General features: G+C 40.8%; 1 protein-coding gene across 1 annotated transcript in view; it reads left to right on the forward strand.

Moving 5' to 3' along the window:
* The window catches only part of ADGRG4 (adhesion G protein-coupled receptor G4), a 133,695-nt gene that overhangs the window by 86,658 nt on the left and 29,545 nt on the right, over nt 1-17,492 (forward strand). Inside the window, exons 13-15 of the mRNA XM_007956012.1 lie at nt 6,779-6,913; nt 12,196-12,315; nt 16,755-16,800. Coding sequence (XP_007954203.1) covers nt 6,779-6,913; nt 12,196-12,315; nt 16,755-16,800 — 301 coding nt within the window. The remainder of the gene's footprint in view (nt 1-6,778; nt 6,914-12,195; nt 12,316-16,754; nt 16,801-17,492) is intronic.

Here is a 17,492-nt window from a genome sequence, read left to right on the forward strand (position 1 = left end):
CTGCAAGACAAAGATGAGGCAGTCTATTTCTCTTGGAATCCTATGGGACAGGTCTACTCTGTCCTGTAGGGTCCATATGAGTTGGAATGGACTCTATGGCAGTGGGTTTGGTTTTGGTTTATGAAATTCACTGTATTTAATGGACATGGAGTCATTCAGATTTTCTGATGGATCTTGTGTCCCTTTTGGTTGGTTGTACAAATGTGTTGGCAATAGCTGTTCATAATATTCTGTTATTATTTTTTTTATGCCTGCATGACCTATAGTTATTGTGTGTCATTGAATTGATACCCACTCATAGCAAGCCATATGACAGAATACAGTGGTCCTGTAGGGTCAATCTTTATGGGAGATCACCAGGTCTTTTCTTCGGCAGAGCTACTGCTGGGTTCAAATCATAGACCTTTTGGTAAGCAGGTGAGTCTTTAACCTTTGTGCCACCAGAGTTCCTTAATACCTATACTAGGGGTCCTCAAACTCTTTCTGTAAAGAGTCAGATAATAAATAATTTTAGGCTTTGTGGGTCACACTTGCTCCCTCTGTGTTGCATATTTTTCCTGCCTGCCTGCCTTCCTCCTTTTCTTTGTCTTTTGCACAACTCTTTTAAAAATGAAGTGTAAACTTCATTCTTAGCTTGGTGGTGGTGGTGTTAGATGCTGTCAAGTTGGGTCTGACTCACAGCAACCCTAGGTACAATGGAACAAAACAATGCTAGTTCCTTCCTACACCATGCCCATAATCACTGCTCTGCTTGAGCCCATTGCTGTAGCTACCGTGTCAGTCCATGTCATTGAGGGTCTTCCTCTTTTTCCCTGACCCTCTACTTTACCAAGCATCATGTCCTTCCCTAGGCACTGATTCCTACTAATAAGATGTCCAAAGTGTGTGAGACGAAGTCTCACCATTCTGGCTTCCAAGGGACATTTTGGCTGTACCTCCTCCAGGACAGATTTGTTTGTTCTCCTGGAAGTCCATGGAATAGTAAATATTATTCACCACCATTATAATTCAAAGGTATCAATTCATCTTTAGTCCTCCTTACTCATTGTCCAGTTTTCCCAAGCATATGAGGTGACTGAAAATACCAGGTCTTGGGGCAGGTGCACCTTAGTCCTCCAAGTGACAGTTTTGCTTGTGAACACTATAAAGAGATCTTTTGAAGCAGATTTGCCCAATGCATTACATCACTGAATTTCTAGACTGCTGCCTCTGTAGGGATTAATTGTGGACCCAGTAAAATGAAATCCTTGACAACTTCAAAACTTTCTCCATTTATCATGATGTTGCTTATTGGTCCAGTTGTAAAGATTTCTGTTTTCTTTATGTTAAGGTGTAATCCATACTGAAGACTGTTGTCTTTGATCATCAGTAAGTGCTTCAAGTCTTTTTCACTGTCAACAAGCAAGGTTGTGTCATCTGGATATTACAGGTTGTTAATGAGTCTTTCTCCCATCCTGACACCACATTCTTCTTCATATAGTCTAGTTTCCTGGATTATTTGCTCAGCACACAGACTGAATAAGTATGGTGAAAGGATACAACCCTGATGCACACCCTTCCCGATCTTAAACCATGCAATATTCCCTTGTTCTGCTTGAACCACAGCCTCTTCGTCTATGTACAGGTTCCTCATGAGTACAATTAAGTGTTCTGGAATTCCCATTCTTCGCAACGTTATCCATAATTTGTTATGATCCATGCAATCAAATGCCTTTGCATACTCAAAAAAACACAGGTAATGTAAACATCTTTCTGGTATTTGCTTTCAGCCAAGATCTAGCTGACATCAATGATGATATCCCTCATTCCAGGCCCTCTTCTGAAGCCAGCTTGAATTTCTGGCAGTTCTCTGTCAATGCACTGCTGCAACCGTTTTTGAATTCTCTTCAGCAACATTTTTCTTACATGTGATATTAACGATATTGTTTGATAATTTCCACATTCTGTTGGATTGCCTTTCTTTGGAATGGGCACAGATATTAATCTCTTCCAGTCAGTTGTCCAGGTTGCTGTCTTCCGAATTTCTTGGAGTAAGTGAATGAGTGCCTCCAGTGCTGCATCCTCTTGTTGAAACATCTCAATGGGTATTCTGTCAATTACTAGAGCCTTATTTTCACCAATTCCTTCAATGCAGTTTAAAGATTTGTCTCCAGTACTATCAGTTCTGGATCATATGCTACCTCCTGAAATGGTGGAACACCAACCAATCCTTTTTGGTACATTGACTCTGTGTCTTCCTTCCATTTTCTTTGGATGCTTCCTGCATTGTTGAGTGTTTTGCCCATAGAATCCTTCAATATTGCAACTCCAGGCTTGAATTTTTCTTCACTTCTTTAAGCTTCAGAAATGCTAAGCATGTTCTTCCCTTTTGGTTTTCTAACTCCAGGTCTTTGCACATTTCATTGTAATACATTACTTTGTCACCTAGAGCAGCCCTTTGAAATATTCTGCTCACCTCTTTTATTTCCATTTACTTTACCTACTCTGTTCAAGAGCAAGTTTCAGAGTCTCTCCTGACATCCATTTTGGTCTGTTCTTCCTTTCCTGTCTTTTTAATGACCTTTTGTTTTCTTCATGGATGATGTCCTTGATGTCATTCCATAACTCATCTGGTCTTCTGTCAGTGGTGTTCAGTGCATCAGATCTACTTTTCATATGGTCTCCAAATTCAGGTGGGATATACTCAAGGTCATATTTCAGCTTAGAGACTTAGAAAATAGACCATTGGTAGGATTTGTCCTGCTGAATAGCTTGCCAGCCTCTGATCTACAGTAAAATTCTTCTTTCGTTCTTGATTTTCATAATATTTTTTTCCTTCCTTGATCTGTATTACTAGAGATTTATCAATTTTGATGATCCTTTCCAAGAATCAACTTTTGGCTTTATTCATTTTCTCTATTGTTTGTTTTTTACTTTCTTGATATCTGCTCTTGTCTTTCTTTCCTTCTATTTACTCTGGGTTTACTTTGCTCTTTATCTTGTTTCTTAGGGTGAATCCATGAGCCATTGAGTTTAGACCTTTTTCCTTTTCTAAAGGAATCACAAAAAGGTATAACTATCTCTCGAAGCACTGCCTTAGCTGCATTCAACAAATTTTGATATGGTGTATTTTCATTATCAGTCTGTACAAAATACTTCTGATTTACTTTTTAATCCATGGATTACTTAGGAATGTTTTATCTAAACCCCAAATATTTGGGGGAAATCCAAGATATCTTATTTTTGTTGATTTCTTATATATTTTATTTTGATCATAGAATATGCTCTGTATAATTCCAGTCCACTTAAATGTCTTTTGGTGATTGCACCACGTGTAACTTGAAAAAATACACATTCTACAGTTGGATGTTTTGTACTATAAATATCACTTAGCTCAAGGTGGTTGTTAGTGTTGTTCAGATCATCTGTGTCTTTACTGATGTTTTTCCTAGTTGTTTCTAGTCCAGAAGGGTGTTAAAATTTCTGACTCTTGTCTATTCCTCCCTTTAATCCTGTCACATTTTGCCTTGCTTACTTTGGGGCTCTGTTATTAAATACATGCACATTTATGTTGTTGTCTTTCTAATACTAACCTTAATGCTAGCCTGTTTAACATTACAAAATATCCCTCTTTGTCTCTGGTAATACTCTTTGTTTTGTTGTCCATTTTATTGGATTTCAATTACATGCTTATTCTTACTTTTTTTTTGTGGTCTCTCTATATATTGTACCTATTTACTTTCTAGCTATCTGTGTCTTCAAATTTAAAGTGTGTTTCTTGTAGATAGCATATTGTTTGTATCTTGCTCTTTTGTCCATCCTGAAAACATTTGCCATTTACCTGGCATGTGTAGGCCTTTTACATTTAATGTAATAATTGATACGGGTTCTTTTTGAGACTACTGTTTTATTATATTTTCTGTCTGTCCCCTGTGTTTCTTTTTCTTCTTCTTCCTGTTTTTATTTTTGTCCCTCTGTTTCTCCTTTCCTGCTGTCTTTTGGTTTATTTTAGTATTTCTTGGGATTGCATTTTATTTTTTTACTGACTTTTTTTTAAGCTATATGAATTCTCTTATCTGAGAATGTCTTTATTTCACCTTTATTCTTGAAGGATAGTTTTGCTTGATATAAAATTCTGGATTGACAACTGTTGCTCCTTTCAGCATTTTAAAGATGTTTGTCCACTTCCCTCTTGCTTCCATGTTTTCTGATGAAAAGTCAGAAATCACTCAAAATTTTGTTTCTCTGTATGTAATGTTCACGTGCCACTTTTCTCTAACTGCTTTTAATAGTTTCTTTGGTTTTCACCAGTTTGACTACTATGTGCCTAGGCATTTTTTTTTTTAAAATAAGCCTGACTGTGGTTTGTTGAACTTCTTGAATCTGTACATTTATGTCTTTCACCAAATTTAGAGAAATTTCTACTATTATCTCTTCAAATATTGTTTCTTTACTCTTCTCTTTTTCTTCTCATTTTAAAACTTAAATTACATCTATGTAAAACTTTTTGATACTGTCCCTGAGACTCTGATCATGTTTTAAATACTTTTTTACCTAGTCTTCTGATGGGATAATTTCTATTATTTTATCCTCACTGGCTCTTTCCTCAGGGAGCTTTAGTGGTGTAGTGGATAAGGCATTTGGCTGCTAACTAGAAGGTCAGTGTTTCAAATCCACCAGCCACTCCATGGAAGGAAGATGGGGCAACCTGATTTCATAAAGATTCACAGCCTTGGAAACCCAGTGGGGGCTGCTATGAGTCAGAATTGATTTGATGGCAGTGAGTTTAGGGTTTTTTTTTTTTTTTTTTTTTTTGGTTGGCTCTTTCCTTTGCCATTTCCATTTTGCTATTGAACCTATCTGGTGAAGTTAAAAAAGTTCTAATATTGCATTTGCAGTTCTGTAATTTCCATTTTCTTCTCCTGCTGATCCTTCTTCTTTTGTTTCTGTTTCTCTGCTGATATTTCCTGTCTTTTCATGAATTGCAAATATGTTTTCCCTTAAATCCTTCAGCATAGTTATCCTGGCTGCTTTAAAATCCTTGTCTGCTACTTCTGACATCTGGGTCAACTCAGGGTTGATTTTCATTGTCTTTTGTCTTGAAAATGGGTCGTTTTCTTCTTTCTGCTTTTGGTTCTTTACATAATAAGTAGTTTTGGATTATGTCTTGGATATTGTGAGTTAAATTATGTTGTGGAGACTCTAGATTCCTCTTTAGAATATAGATTTTTATTATACCAAGCAATTCATCTGATTGGGCTCAATCTATAAACCCTATCTCTTGGAAAGTAGTTCAAATCTTAGTTGAGGTCCTTTGTCTTTAGTCAGAGTGTGTCCTATACATATTTGGTTCAGAAGTCAGGCAGATATTTGGGTAGAGTTTATACTCAAAATTTGAGCTAACTTCTAGCTTTTTTCTTCCCAGGTTCACTTACCCCTTACTTTCCAGTGGCTGTGATTGCCCAAAACTTTTTGTTTTGATTCTTCATTTCAGAAAGACGATCAGTTTTCTATCAGAATTTTAGGAATCATTCATAGCACCAATTTTGACTGACCATCAGGCTAAAAGCTGTCAAAATGGGTAGTTCACCTTGTAATGTTCCCTTTTCTAAGTGTTCACTGCTCTCCAGTATCTGCCTACTTTTGTTCATTCTCCAGTGCCTTCAAGTTATCATTATTTTGTATTTTTCCAGAGTTTATAGTTGTTTTGTGCAGGAGGGTCAAGTCCAGTAGGAGCTCTCAAGCACACTGGAAGCAGAAGCTGACTTCCCATGGTGAAACTGAGTCATAACCTTTCCATCATATTCATTTACCCTGAGTTAATTTGTGCCATGGGAAGAGCTATATGATTTTTAGGTTCACAAGTCATTTTTAGAAATATTACAATTTCTCCTCACCCCACAATGCACACATCTAACTAGACAATAGCTCCTTAAGAGGCAGCGTGGATAATAGGAAAAATGTGGGCCAGGGTTATGATTTGGTCTATATTCTTGTTTAAACACGTCCAAGCTTTGTGACCCTGGGTAAGTCACTTAACCTCTCTGAGCCTCCATTTCCTGATATCACTTGCAGTGGCCATAATACAGCATACCTTCCAGGGTTGACAGAAAGTTTAAATGAGAGAATGCATACAATGGTGCTCATACAACCTGATTTTTTTTGAGTGGGTCTTTGTTTTCAACTCTGGTCCCTGTGTAATAATCCCTCTTTCAATCTCAAAAGTGTTCCAGTACTTACCAATAAAATCAGAAAATTCTTATAATAGTGGGCCCCTAGAAGGTTTCCTAAGGGCTAGTATCTCACTTCCCTGCCACACTGGAATCTATCTGTAATTGTGATACACACACACACACACACATCTATATATTTACTACTACTAACTTCCTTTACTCACTGCCGTCGAATAGAATCTGACTCATAGGGACCCCTCCTTGGGTTTCCAAGGCAGTATCTCTGTGGAAGTAGATTGCCCAATCTTCCTTCTGAGGAGCGGCTGGTGGGTTTGAACTGCCAGCCTTCTGGTTAGCAGTCAAAGGCTCCAGGTGGAAGCAGGTTAAAGGAACAGAATCCCAGGGATAGGCTTGGGGAAAAAAGGGGGAGGATGGGGTTTGTGTATGTCTGTGTGTACCAGGTTCATGTCTTGGCTTGTGAGAGGAGAGGAGAGACTGAGAGAGAGAGAGGGAAGGAGGGAGGGAGGAAGGGAGAGAGAGGAAGAGAATGTGGGTGGAAGGTGGGGAGGATTTTACACTAATTGGTGAAGAAACCAGTTTTCACTTTTTCTGACTTTTCATGGCAGATTTACCTAGGTGAAGTCCCTCTGAGGAAGATTTTGGCTTCCATATATTTGCCTAAATCACTGAAGGAGATAATTCCCCTTAACAACTTACAGAGCATCTTGTTTAATTTCTTTGGCCAAACTTCACTCTTCAAGGTAAGTTCTTGCCTCCAGTAACTGCCATGGGCTGACATACAGTGACTCATTGCCATTATGAATTCTTGCTATTTTCGTTGTGTTCTCTTTGTTTTAGAATATGCTCTATGATTTATTCCACAAATCTTCCAGCACAGCCCCTGGCCCTCAACATAAATCAGCATCTACTTTAATGATGTTCCATGCTTTTTCATTTTCCCGGCTTCTCAGCTTTGGAAAGAACCTTAAAGATTATCTGGTGACCAAACAGAGGCCTGAGATGTTTCAAAGCCAGAAAAGAACAGCAAGTTCTCCTGATGGAAGGCTGTTTGAGCTTGTCAGTGTTTCCTCCCAAATCTCCCCCGGCTCCTCAAAGCCAGCATAGCCACTCTATCTGGCCTAACTCATATGAAGTTGAGTGGTGTCCAGCAGGACACTTGCCTGCAGGCATTCGTTGTTTCTTCCCACTTCCTCCACAGAACCTTCTCCAAGGGCTCCAGTCCTCATCCGCGATTAAAACAGAAAGGCAAAATGTTGTGGGGGTTAAGAGTGTGGAGCCTGGGGCCAGACTGGCTTGGTATAACATTTTCTACCTGTGGACCCTTGGGCAAGTTACTCAGCCTTTATGTGCCTTAATTTCCTCCTCTGTTAAAGAGAGTGATTATAGTACCTCATAGAGCTTGAGCATACCCAGAGGCACCTCAGGAAAAGGGTTCAGTGATCTACTTCTGAAAATCAGCCATTGAAAACCCTGTGTGTGCAGTTCTACTCTGAAACATATGGGTCTCCATAAGTTGGACTTATTTTGATGACAACTGGTTTGGTTTTTTGGTATAGGGATGTTCTGATTCCTTAGTGCTGCTCTGACAAGAATATACCACAAGTGGGATGGCTTTAACAAACAGGAGTTTATTCTCTTACAGCTTAAAGGCTTTAAGTCCAAGTTCAAAGTCACAGGCTCTAGGGGCTGGGTGAAGGCCCCTCAACCTTGGACTTCAGCTCTGCCTCCTGCTCCTGGCCCACTGAAGCTAGAGGCTTTTCTTCACTCAGACAGCTGCTGGCTGCTGAGGCTGACAAGTCCAAGGTTGACAAGTAAAATGGCACAGTCCTGATGTTACCAAACCACATGGCAGGTCATTAATTCAAGTCCATTGAAAGTCCCAAGATTGGCAGAGCATGGCAGGCTGCTGAACAATGACTCGGCTACATGCATGGTTCAAGCGTGCCTCAAGCTAGAGACTATTCCCCAAACCTTTTTCCTTATATACAGGAAGCAGACACCATCCCTAAGGCAGCTACTCAGCTGCTCACAGTAGATTCCACCATGGAGTTGATTACCAGTCTCATCATGGTGAATACTACGTCCAGCTGCCCAGCCACTCAACCAGGTCCAGCCAAGTTGACACACAAACTTAACAACCACAAGGCATGTTAAAAGATTAAAGTATTATGTATATGTATTAGTCAATACATATAAAGTGTTTAGAATATTGCCTGACGCGTATGAAGTACCATGTAAGTTTTTGCATTGCTATTATCATTACCCTATCTTGTCTCTCTGCTCAACAAAAGACCCATACCTTTAGCCCATCTTATCTCATCATTGGGATGATAGCAATTCCAGTTTGTGTGAAGTTGATGATGATTATTACTATTTTGATGGCTACTATTCACATTTATTATCTCATTTACTTCTAACGAGAAACCAAGACACAGAGGTTAAGAAATTTTGCTGAAGCTCACATAGCTAAGAAGTGGCATTAGGTAGGAATCAAACTCAGGCCATATGACTCTAAATCTCATGTATTTAAGAGGTTAATACATTAATTTTCCCAGGTGTGTATGCATTTCCAAATATCCTGTCCAAAGGAGTGAATTTCTAGGATTAAATATTCACAGTTATTTTGGGGAAGGTTGTATTGGTACAACTCAAATGTATAATATAAGTAATCACCTCTAGCTGTATCTGTAGGATATTCCCTTCCCCTGGAATTCTCTAGCTGATCCCTTGTCTATCCAAAATCTATTTATTCCTGTGGGTTTAGATCAAATACCACCCAGGAAGCCTGCTTGGAGTTCACAAGCCCCTGGTCTCTTCCACAACCCCTGCTCATATTCCTGTGTTACATTTCTGCCTAGCTGCTAGACTGATTTCCTCAAGTAGGTTGTGGCATATGGCATGGCTCAGACATGTTTTATTCTTCATGGAACTCAGCACAGGACTAGGTATCCAGCATGTTTTCAGTAAATACATGTTGATTGAGGCTTTTTGATGGGAGGAAAAAATTAGGCTGGACCCAAGACAAGCCAGTTAGTTAGTGAATGAGAGTTTTAATTAAAATAAAAATATGGTGCATAGCACTCTAACCCTTTTGATAGGCTTGTAATTTCTCTGTATCATCAGAGATAAAATTATTTTGTTGGTAACATCTCTCTTTTCTTTAGAGAGCTGAGCCTATCTCATACAATAAGACCTAAACTTGCTTTGCATAGATTTCACACTTAATAAGTAATTTTTATTCACTCACACCTTCCACTGAAAGGGATTAAATATCTTTGCTGAAATTAGCCTACAGATGTCATAGTGGTGGAAGGAGGATTAGAACTAACCTGCCATCAAATTCAGAGTTGGAAGGGCCCCATACTCATCTTGTCCCATCTCCTCATCTTACCAGTGAGGAAACTTAGGCCTGGAGAGAGGAAGGGGCCTGCTGAAAGTGGCACAGTTTGTTCATTTATTTATTTATTCAGCAAATACTTATTAAATCCCTACTATATATCTTACGTGGTACTGGATGCTGAAGATACAATGGTGAGCAAGAAAGACTTGGTGCCTGCCTTCATGGAGCTTACAGTCTGGTGAAGGAGAACAGAGACAAAGGTTCTACCACAGAATTGGGTGAACTGAAGCTGGGACCTGGGCACTTAGAAAAGTTGCCTCCCTTTAGCTGTCTTTTCCCTGAGTTTCACAGCCTTTTTTTCAAACTGCTTCCTCCACCTTTTTTTTAAATCAAAATATTAGCTGTCATTATAGCATATTATCTTAAAAATCATTGCTATGATACCACTCTTGTAAAACATGTACCTCCTCCTCCTTGCTCCTGTAGTAGCTGCAATGCTTAGGGAGAGGGACAAGGCAATAGACCAGTCCAATATGGCATAGGTACTCTTAGAGCACTGAGAAGGGTACACTCCCCATCTGGGAGCTCAGGAAAGGCCCAGTGTAAGAGAGGTCTCAGCTGAGACCTGCGGGCTCATAGGAGTTAGCAGATGAAAGGGACCCAGGGAAAGGAGGCGGGAGTGTTTTGGGCAGAGGAAGCAGCTTGTGTAAAGGTCCAGAGAGGAAATAGGTAAAGGATGGCTTTCACATACAGTGAGGGGGTATGTTGTTGTCGTGTGATGGTGAGTTGATTCTGACTCATAGTGACCCTATAGGACAGGGTAGAACTGCCCCACAGGATGTCCAAGGCTGTAATATTTATGCAAGCAAACTGCCACATCTTTCTACCAGGGAGCAGCTGGTGGGTTCGAACTTGTCAGCTAGCGGTCAAGCACTTAACCACTGTGCCACCGGGGATCCTGAAAAGGTTGTTGTTGTTGTTATGTGCCGTCGAGTCGGCCCCGACTCATAGCGACCCCTCCTTGGGTTTCCGAGGCAGTATCACTACGGAAGTAGGATTGCCCAACCTTCCTTCCGAGGAGTGGCTGGTGGGTTTGAACCGCCAGCCTTCTGGTTAGCAGTCAAGTGCTTTAGCCACTATGCTACCAGGCTCCTATAGGGGTAAGAAATGTCGTTTATTTTGCTGCCTGAGCACCATTTTGTAGGTAAGTGAAGCCAGAGACTAGGTTAATTAAGGCCTGGGTCATTATGGGTTTCTCCTTTAGTCTTTCCACTACAGAAAATTGCATCTCTCAGATGAAGTTGGGAGGGTCCTTGTTATCATCTGCTCTACCTTCCTTCTTCATGTCATCAATGGTCCAGAAGGGGAAAGGAAACTTTGAGGAACAAGAGAACTCAGACTAGTACTTGGTCCGTTGACTTCTAGCCAGGGCCCTTTCCCCCACATCTTGCTATCCACCTCTCTGTGAGCTTACCCCAAGAGAATTCCACTCAGAAGGGAGCACTGAGCCATCAAAATGGCTTTGGATGAGCAGAGTGGATCAGGAACAGGAAGTAGCTTCCAGCGCAGTCCCAGGCTGCATTCACAGTTCCTTGGTTCGTAGCAACTGCAAGGCTCAGGTGGGGCAGAGTGGGAATCCAGGCACCGTTTCTTCAGAAATATGAGGGCTTCGCGTCTTCTACAAGTGGCCTGGTAGGCTCTGCCAGGAACATCACCCTGGGCTCCCCTGTAGGCTCTCCCTCCTGTCATGCACCTGCCCTGCCTCTGGTCTCTTCACGTGTGCCCCAGAAGAGGCAGCCTCCCACCCAGGCCAGGTAGCTGGTTTGCCACCCAGAGCCTTGGCCTGTGACACTTTGGGTCCATTAATTAGCAAGCTCAGCATCCCAACAGGTACACTCCAGTTAGCTTCCTTTAAACGAGCAATTACTAAACATCTCTGCCCTGTCATTCACTAGCTGTGTGACCTGTGTCTGAGGTTTTTTTTTTTTTTTTTTTTTTTACCTCTGCAAGCATCAATTTATCTGAAAAAAAAAAAATGACTGTATGGTTTCAGCGAGGACTAAAGATCGTACATGTAAGGAAAGCACTTAGCAGAGTACCTGGCTCATCATGGGCACTGGATAAAATACCTACTGTGTGCTAAACCAGGCAGGGAACATCAGGATGCACAAGTCCTGTGCTCTGGCTTCAGAGCTCATAATCTCCTAGGGAGGCAATGGCTGTCCTCAGCAACTTGTACCAAATTGGATGTTGATCAACTAGCCTCCATCTCCAGTGGGGGTAGAAAAGGAAATGGTTTATCACTAACACGTGATTGATTTAGGTTCCTTGTGAGGAGGGACTCTCTAAAAGTTGTTAAGGATGGGTGAGGATTAAAATGGAAATAAGTTGTGAAATGTTGCGTTGCGAATTAGCACCTGAGTAGCAGGTGTGAATCAATGCTTGTTAGATAGGTATTAAGATTTACGTATGGATAAATGGATTGCTCTAGATTGGTATAATTGAGGCCTTGTGTGAAGACATAAGACGAGCTAAATGGCCCTTCAAAAGTCATTTTATTATCTGCACCACTGTACCTAATGCTGTGTGTACTACGTGTCAAAATTCTAGAAAGATTATTAATGTGTAAGAAATTAGAAATTTAGGACCTGAACTCCTCTTCTTTCTGTGTTTCATCTGCAGACCAAAAACTTCACTAACACATTAACCACATACGTTGTGAGTGCCAGCGTTTCAGACATGTCCATTCAAAACTTGGCTGACCCAGTGGTTATCACTCTGCAGCACATTGAAGGAAACCAGGTAAAATATCCATTTTCATCTCAGAATAAAAAGGCCTCAGAAATGTGCCAGGATTTGCCTGTCAAAAATAAATGGCTCGTTAACAGATGTGATTCTAAGACTTAATGAAGATTGTCCCGTTCCAGGTAGCAGAGGTGTGTTGTAACTGGGGCTTTCTGGAAATATGCCCTATCCTCACGGAATAACTAATGATGGGCATTCTAGCACTGTGACATATTGGCAGGGGAGAGACGGGGCAGGTTGAAATTGTGGTTGTCCTAAGTGATATTTAATGCCTTTTATTTTTGAGTGAGGCAAACAACTTCATTCAAAATAATTGAACATTTATAGTCTTTGAATTTTCATGAAGAACATTAAAATGTGCATTCATTATCACCAATGGATTAAAACAATAGTCATTTGGTGTATTATAAGATATGTATTACTAAATGATCAAATTTAGCCTTAGTATGAGAGTGAACTGATTATCCAGACATTGATGTTAATATGTGTCCAGTGTGAAGTCTTAATAGCTTCCTTCGTTCCTAATCTAAAAGACCAGATGGTACAGCATATTTTTCTCTGGTCTTGATTCTCAAAGGCAAGAAGAGAAGGAAGAGCAAGAGAAGGATTTTTCAAAATGAGAAGGAAGAGAGAAAGGGAATTAGTAATTGGAACATGGAATGTACAAAGTAAGAATCTAAGAAAATTGGAAGTTGTCAAAAATGAACTGGAACACATAAAGATCAATATCCTTGGCATTAAAAAAAACATCCCAATGCTACAGAGTCAATTCGAACTCATAGCGCCCCCCCATTTGTTTTCCAAGGCTGTAAATATTTACAGAAGTAGATTGCCTCATCTTCCTCCTGTGAAGCAGCTGGTGGATTTGAACCACTGACCTTCTGGTTAGCATCCAAATGCCTTACCCACTACACCACCAGAGCTCCTTATCCTAGGCATTAATGAGCTGAAATGGACTGGTATTGGCCATTTTGAATCAGACAATCATATGATCTACTATGCCAGCAATGACAAGTTGAAGAGGAATGATATCACATTCATTTTCAAAGACCTATCTTGTAGTACAGTGCTGTCAGTGATAGGATAATATCCATCCACCCACAAGGAAGACCAGTTAACACTACTATTTACACACCAACCACTAAAGCCAAAGATGAAGAAATTGAAGATTTTTATAACTTTTGCGATCTAAAATTGACCAAACATGCATTCAAGATGTATTGATTACTACAGGTGATTGGAATGTGACAGTTGGAAATAAAAAACAATCATCAGTGGTTGGAAAATATGGCCTTGGTGATAGACATGACACTAGAGATTGCATGATAAAATTTTGTAAGACCAGTGACTTATTCATTGAAAATACCTTTTTTCAACAACATAAACAGTGACTGTACATGTGGACCTCATCAGATGGAATACACAAGAATCAAATTGACTACATCTGTGGAAAGAGGCAATGGAGAAGCTCAATATCATCCGTAAGAAGAAGGCCAGGGCTAACTGTGGAACAGACCATCAACTGCGCTCATATGCAAGTTCAAGTTGAGGCTAAAGAAAATTAAAATGACTCCACAAAAGCCAAAATACGACCTTGATTATATCCCACCAGAATTCAGAGACCATCTGAAGAATAGACTTGACACATTGAATACCAATGACCAAAGACCAGATACGTTGTGGGTGACATCAAGAACACCACACATGGAGAAAGCAAAAGGTCATTTAAAAAGAAAAGGAAGAAAAGACCAAAATGAATGTTAGAAAAGACTCTGACACTTGCTCTTGAATGGAGAGTAGCTAAAGCAAATGGAAGAAATGATGAAATAAACAGCTGAACAGATTTCAAAGAGTGGCTTGAGAGGACAAAGTATAGTATAATAATGAAATATGCAAAGACCTGGAATTAGAAAAACAAAAGTGAAGAACACGCTTAGCATTTCTCTAGCTGAAAGAACTGAAGAAAAACTTCAGGCCTTCAGTTATAATGAGCAAAATATTCAAAGGTGTGGGGAGCATCAAAAGAAGATGGAAGAAAAACACAGAGTCACTGTATCAAAAAGAATTGGTCAATATCCAACCATTTCAAGAGGTAGCATATGATCCAGAACCAATGGTACTGAAGGAAGAGGTCCAAGCTGCACTGAAGGAATTGGCAAAAAAAACCCAAGGCCCCAGGAATTGATGGAATACCTACTGAGATGTTTCAACAAATGGATGTAACACTGGACATGTTCTCTTGTTTGTGCCAGGAAATTTGGAAAACAGCTACCTGGTCCACTGACTGGGAGAGATCCGTATTTGAGCCCATAAGGTGATCCAACAGAATGTGGAAATTATCGAGCAATATTACTAATATCTCATGAAAGAAAACTTTTGCTGAAGATAATTCAATAATGGTTGCAGCAGTATATTGACAGGGAACTGCCAGAAATTCAAGCTGGATATGTTGTTGTTGTTGTTATTTGCCATCGAGTCGTCCCCGACTCATAGCGACCCCTCCTTGGGTTTCCGAGGCAGTATCACTACGGAAGTAAGCTGGATATGGAACTAGGGATATCATTAACTGATGTCAGATGGATCTTGGCTGAAAGCAAAGAATTTTTAAGAAAGATATTTACCTGTGTTTTATTCACTATGCAAAGGCCTTCAACTGTGTGGATCATAACAAATTATGGATAACATTGTGAAGAATGAAAATTACAGAACACTTAATTGTGCTCAAGGGAACCTGTATATAGATCAAGAAGCCGTCGTTCGAACGGAAAAGGGGATACTGCATTGTTTAAAATCAGGAAAAGTGCATCAGTGTTGTATCCTTTCACCATACTTACTCAATCTGTATGCTGAGCAAATAATCTGAGAACTGGACTATATGAAGATGAACATGGCATCAGGATTGGAGGAAGACTCATTAACGACGTGAGCTACACAGATGACACAGCCTTGCTTGCTGAAAGTAAAGAGGACTTGTACTTACTGATGAAAATCAAAGACTGCAGCTTTTAGTATGGCTTATACCTCAGGATAAAGAAAACAAAAATCGTCACCAGTGGACCAATCAGCAACATTATGATAAATGGGAAAAAAAAAAAAGTTGTCAGGCATTTCATTTTACTTGGATCCACAATTAATACCCATGAAAGCAGCAATCTAGAAATGGGACAAAGTATCACACTGGGCAAATCTGCTGCAAGAGACCGGCTTGAAGTGTTAAAGAGCAAAGTTGTCCTTTTGAAGTCTAAGGTTCATCTGATCCAAGCCATGATACTTCCAGTAGCCTCAGATGCATGTGAAAGCTGGACAATGAATAAGGAAGACTCAAGAAGAATGGATGCATTTGAATTGTAGTGTTGGTGAAGAATATTGAAAATACCATGGTCTGCTAGAAGAACGACCAAATCTGCCTTGGAAGACGTGCAGCCAGAATGCTCCTTAGAAGCGAGAATGGCCAGACTTCATCTCACCTGCTTTGATCATGTTGTCAGAAGGGACCATTCCCTCAAGAAGGATATCATGCTTGGCAAAGTGGTGTTGTTGTTGTTATGTGCTGTCGAGTCAGACCCGACTCATAGCGACCCCTCCTTGGGTTTCCGAGGCGGTATCACTATGGAAATAGATTGCCCCATCTTCTTCCAAGGAGTGGCTTGTGGCTTTGAACCGCCAGCCTTCTGGTTAGCAGTCAAGTGCCTTAGCCACTATGCTACCAGAGCTCCTAGGCAAAGTGGAGGGTCAGTGACAAAGGGGAAGACCCTCGACAAGATGGATTGACACAGTAGCTACAATGATAGGCTCCAGCATAGCAACAATTGGGAGGATGGCACAGGACCAGGCAGTGTTTCGTGCTGTCGTACAGGGGGTTGCCGTGAGTTGGAGCCAACTTCATGGGCCCTGACAACAACTGTAGACACACACACACACATCAAGTGAAACATGTTGAATGGGTAAGATCTCTCCATTTGGGCTGGGGCCACAGCTCTTTGATCATCCCAACTAACCAACTGCTCCTTGCTTTCAGTTCCCTAGAGACTGCAGGAGCTGATGAGGCCTCAGGAATGCTGGGTGGGTCTAAGGAGGCGGCCCAGCCTATCGCTCATAGCACTTCATGTCAGTTGTGAGCCCCAAATTCCAAAGCTCCACAAGGAACACAAACATCCACCATGCAGCGGGCCGGCACTGACCATCCATCCCCTCTCATGGGCCCTGTCCCAGGACAGGTGTCAAAGAACACATAACAGATCATCGTGCAGTGACATGATGTTTTTTCATGTGTACACCCAGAGTTAGGTGAGGTCAATCTTAAAACCAACTCACAAATGATCCGTGTGTATGTGTTTACTGTTTGAAAGAACACTGAGAGGAAAACGCTTGTATGTTTGTCACTGTGTGGTAAGTGTCACAAGAAAGGTGTTTACCTTTGATTTGTCTTTTTCCAGAATTATGGTCAAGTTCACTGTGCATTTTGGGACTTTGACAAGAACAGTAAGTATTTTTCTTAGTAAGCCTTGACTTTGCCTCTGACCATTTTCCTATTTGGCAGCTGGAAGGGAGGGAGTTGTACCGAAGATACAGTCTTATCAAACCCTCTGATTGACCAACATATATGATGAGTCTTAAATTTGATTAGGGCATGGAGATTTTAAAAATATTTTCCTTTTGGATAAGAGACTTATTTGGGAGACTATATAAATCACATAACTCAGGGATAAGCAAAATTGGAAGAAAAATTTGGAAGGCCCAGCACAGAATAGCCTCAAGTTGTTTGGAGAAAGTTGAGAAACAAATGCCTGGCTTTTCACCTGGGCTTTCCCACGGGCCTTGCAACACCTCCTCCCTGTTTCCTCACCTCTTCTACATTGTGTGGAGCAGGCCATGTACCTTCTCTAGTTCTGATCTCTTTAGCTCTTCATTGAGGGGATGAGACTTCCTGGTTTGATAATATATGAGTCTTCGGGGACAGTAAGAGAAGAGGTGGGAGATGGTGATTGCTGAGTGGGTTCCTCTTAGGCAGGCTTGTCACCTCTACTGGCTCTCCAGGGATATTGCCAAATCCCAGAGAATTCCCAGGTAGATCAAGTTCCCCTGGAATGCCAGGGGTGGTTACATGAGTTCTTTACCTAGGGAAACTCATGCCTGGGAACTTCTCCTTCTCAGTGTGTTTAAAATCCTGGGAG

Source organism: Orycteropus afer, unplaced genomic scaffold, assembly GCF_000298275.1.
Source record: "Orycteropus afer afer isolate SDZICR_OR568_19922 unplaced genomic scaffold, OryAfe1.0 scaffold00571, whole genome shotgun sequence".
NCBI lineage: Eukaryota > Metazoa > Chordata > Mammalia > Tubulidentata > Orycteropodidae > Orycteropus > Orycteropus afer.